This window comes from Echinops telfairi, unplaced genomic scaffold (assembly GCF_000313985.2).
Source record: "Echinops telfairi isolate 266 unplaced genomic scaffold, ASM31398v2 ScPeMD7_655;HRSCAF=1070, whole genome shotgun sequence".
In the NCBI taxonomy this organism is placed as follows: domain Eukaryota; kingdom Metazoa; phylum Chordata; class Mammalia; order Afrosoricida; family Tenrecidae; genus Echinops; species Echinops telfairi.
In genome coordinates this window covers 10818701-10823080 of record NW_022104553.1, presented here as the reverse complement: position 1 = coordinate 10823080, position 4380 = coordinate 10818701, and the positions used below count along the sequence as shown (strand labels likewise).

Sequence of the window (4380 nt, the reverse complement as noted above, 5' to 3'; positions counted from 1 at the left end):
GGCCAGCACAGCCCAGCACAGTCAAGGACCCCTTTCCCCCAGCCCAGAACAGGAACAGCACTGACCTGGGATGAAAATGGCCTTCACCTTCTCCTGGTCTAAGACGGGGTTGCGGAGGGAGCAGGTCACGTTCTGCACAGAGCTGTCTCTCAGCACCAGCGAGGCCTCCACGCTGAACAGCCCGTCAGCATCTTGCACGTGGGTCTCAGAGAAAGCCAAACGCTTCCCTTCACTGGGGTCTCTCCACTGCACCTGGGGCTTTGGAAACCACCCGGAGGCCGTGCACACCACGCGGACCCCACCTTCCTCCGGCCCGTGGATGCGCACCTGAGGGGCGGAGCCCACACCTGCGGAAGGGAAGCTGGAGAGCCCAGGGGCACCTTGACCCAGGGGCAGGCCCAGACCCAGGCCTTGTGGGAAGCAGCCTTGCACTGCGGAGTTTTGTAGGAAGGCCGCCCAAGTGGTGACAGGGCTGAGACCCCACCACTGACAACCAGCCGAGCAGCAGATGGGTTCTGTGGGGAACTCCGAGGATGGAGTCCAAACTTTCCAACCACGTGGGTGCAAAGATTGAGGCACAGAGGGAAAAGGAGAGGGTGGGGGTGGGGGGTTCCAAACCGCCTTTCTCTATTTACAAGCCCAAAGCAAAAAGGGTTGCACACTAAAGTAACATGCCTTAATGGGTGCCAAGGGTGGGAAAAGGCAATCGCTAACATACCGTCAAAAAACTCACAGCCTGTGAGGCAATTCTGACTCATAGCGACCCTGTAAGGTGACAGGATAGGACTGCTCCTATGGGGTCTCCGAGACTGCGTTCAGGGGAGTAGAAAGCCATGTCTTTCTCTCACAGAGCAGCTTATGGAATTGAACTGCTGACTGACTTGTGTTTCGCAGCCCGAAGAGTAGATCAACTTGTGTGAGGAGAAGGAAAATAGATAGACTGATAGATGAAAGACAGATAGATGATAGATGATTGATAGATAGATAGATAGATAGATAGATAGATAGATAGATAGATAGATAGATAGATAGATAGATGAAAGATAGATAGATGATAGATGATAGATAGGTAGGTAGATAGGTAGATAGGTAGGTAGGTAGGTAGGTAGGTAGGTAGGTAGGTAGGTAGGTAGGTAGGTAGATGGATCGATGGATCAATGGATCGATGGATCGATGGATGGGAGAGGATCTTAATCCCTACTGCCACACAAACTCATAGAATTCAGCAGATAACCACCCTCAGAGCCTTCTTCCCCCTTCAAACTCGTGTCCTCCCGAATCTGCTCCCCTTGCTGAACCGACTTTCTAGATCTCTCTTATTTTGACACCTCCTTCCCCACCCACAGCCACTGGCTACAGTCAGACCATCAACCCACCCCATGACTGCAGTCCGTGCCAGGCTTTCTCCCCAGCCAGGGCTCTCAAGGGGACAGAGTGAGCAGGGCCAGGAGGCTCCTTCCACTTAAATGTCTTCAGCTGGCCTCCAAACTCCAGAGCCCAGCACACACAGCCTTTTCCGGTCTGCCAAAGGTCTTCCTGCCCACACCCACAGCCGCCGCCTGTCCCCTCAGGGCCCCCTAACTCCAGCCCCAAGGGCTAGCTGTTGAATGGTTATTGACCACCCTGTGCTCTATGTGCAGCACGCCTTATCCAGTGCAGTCCCCCAACCTTAAGGGCTCTTGGGAACCTTGCATGAGGAGCTGAGTGGCAACTTCAGTATCTACTCCTGAGAAAACTTTTTTGATCACCCCAGGAAATGATCAGTTCCCCCTCTGGGCAACCTGAGGAACATCTTTTTGTCCAGTAGTATCACCTCCTCCCATCCTGTCCCTCATTCACACCAGCGCCAAGAGGCTTTCTGTGTGCCCAGAACACACCAGCCACGCTGCCACTGCGAGCATTTGCACTAGCTCTACCTTCGGCTTGCAATTCTCATCCCTCACATACGCACTTTGCTAAATTCCTATTTGGTTCAAGCTTTTGCCCAAACAGCACTTTCTTTGTAAGGCACAGCAACAATCCTCAGGCCCCACCAGTAGTGTCAGGAGGGAAAAGGGGACGCTGAGGGATTAGAGGGGGTTAGATGAGATCAGGTGATGCTGTCAGAGGGAGTGACCCCAAATGACTGTCTGGAAACATGTACAATATTTTAGCAGAAACGTGTTGTTTTTCTCAATGTAGTCTGTAGTTAGTTAATCACAACAAAAGCATTTTTCATATATCAATCTACCTAAAAGGTGAAAACTCTATGCTAATTTACTTTTTGAATATTCTCATGTGCCCTGGTCAAAGCTTCCATGATGATCCAGTTACAAGCACACTTCACACTACTCTGAGAGTGGTCCCATCTACGTGGGCTATGAGCCCATCCATCGACGTGGGCTATGAGCCCACCCATCGACGTGGGCTATGAGCCCACCCATCGACGTGGGCTATGAGTCATTATTTTGGTTGCTGCTTTCGTCCGTGTAATTCCTGATTCAGTCAAATTCCTGGTCAAGAAGGAGGAAAGGGTAATGTGGAAAGGGGAAGTGATCCTAGGAGTTGCCCTACTGGATGACACCCATCCAAGTGATGTCATGGCTCCACCCCACCCCCCACATCTAGATCCCCTTCCCCTTTCAACTTGGCCTTGGACCGTCAGAACTGATTACCTTCTAACGTCATCTATGACCTATTTGTGAATTGTTCTCTCTCTTTTTATATTATTATGTTTTATTGCTCTATTTCTATCTCTGCACTCTCAATATGAACACCACAGCACGGGGATCTCTACCTGATTCACTGGTACATCCTTAGCACCCACCACCAGCTCTGGCCCAGCGTGAGGGCTCTATATGATTGATACTGAATTATGGAATCAACGGGCCTCCATTTCTGCTCCTATAAATAAGGGACTGCGTGAAATCATCCCTAAGGTCACTCCCAATTCCAACCTCCAGGACTCTAGAACCTATAGACCAAGTCACGAACCTGTCACCTTCACTGCCAGAGTGGCCGCCTCATGGAAGTCTCCCTTCTTGAAGAAGCAGTGTACAGGCCGTCATCAGAAACCCGCACCTTGTGGAGGCGCACCACAGCCACCCCCTGAGTGAGGAAGTCCGTCACCAGCGAGGTCCGTCCTCTGTAAGGCGGCATCAGCTCTTCCTGCTCCGTCCGCTGGTTCCGATAGACGAGCACTGCTTCCGAGAAGGCGGACCGAAACCACCGCAGCTCCATGTTCTCCGCATTCAGGGCTGGGGACAAGACGCAGGGCAGCGTGGTGTCCCCGCCCACCGCTGCCACAATGGGCTCCGTGGGGCCAGACACCCGGAACGTCTCTGTGGACACACACATGAGAGGGAGCACGCTGGAAAGACTAAAGCTGAGGGGGGAGAAAACTCAAGATCAAGTGGAAATTGGACATGCCCCCGACTTCCTGAAGGAAGGAGGTGTGAGGACTCTGAATGCCAGGAGAAGTCCGGTGCTCAGACTACAGCATCCTAGGCCAGCTTTCATAGCAAAGGACTGCCCGCATTCCCTGGGCTCCTCGGGGGAGGCCTCAGGCCCTCCCATCCAAGACCCTTTCACTCCTTCATTCTGAGTGTGCATCAGAAACACCTTGCGGTTACAGAGCTCAGGTCTCTGAGAGCCGCCACCAAAGTGTCCGCTTCAGTGGGTCTGTGGGAAGCCCAACATGCACATTTCTAAGGAGTGCCCGAGGGATTGGAGGGTCAGTGGTAGAACTCTCGCTTCCCATGCAGACCAAGATTTGACTTCACGGGTCCTTGGGTCACCCTGAGTCAGGTCCCACCTGAGGCAGCACCCAGCAGTGACAGCAAGCCAGCAGACAAGCTGTTCCAGGGACCACAGACTGAGCCCCAGGGCCCTCGCCTGGCTCCATTCCAAGACTGGACTGAGTGGACCACAGGCCACCAGAGATGCAGGTCTAAACACTGATCATTCAACCGCCCCCAGAAATTCGCCTGTTTTTATTATGGTTTACTTTATTGACATATTACTTACATATCATTCAGTTCAATGGTTTAAACATATTTAAAAGATGATAGTGGTGCAATCATCACCACAGTCCCTTTTTTAGCATTTTCTTTATTTTTGTATCCATTATTGTTAGTTCCCAATTTTTCCCAACATCCTCTACCGTTAACCTAAGAAGCTATTATTCCAGTTACAGTCTCCATAGATTTACGTATCCTGGATTTCCTTTTTTTTTTTTACTCGTTTTATTAGGGGCTCATGCAACTCATCACAATCCATCCATGCATCCATTGTGTCAAGCACATTTGTACATTCATTGCCCTCGTCATTCTCAAAACATTTGCTCTCCACTTAAGCCCCCGGCATTAGGTCCTCATTTTCCCCCTCCCTCCCCGCTCCCCC

General features: G+C 51.4%; 1 protein-coding gene across 1 annotated transcript in view; it reads right to left on the bottom strand.

Annotated features, from left to right (window-relative positions):
• LOC101647350 (butyrophilin subfamily 1 member A1-like) overlaps window positions 1–4380 on the bottom strand; it is an 11171-nt gene that overhangs the window by 3757 nt on the left and 3034 nt on the right. The window contains 3 exon segments of the mRNA XM_045292265.1: window positions 66–347; window positions 2974–3033; window positions 3036–3320. Coding sequence (XP_045148200.1) covers window positions 66–347; window positions 2974–3033; window positions 3036–3320 — 627 coding nt within the window.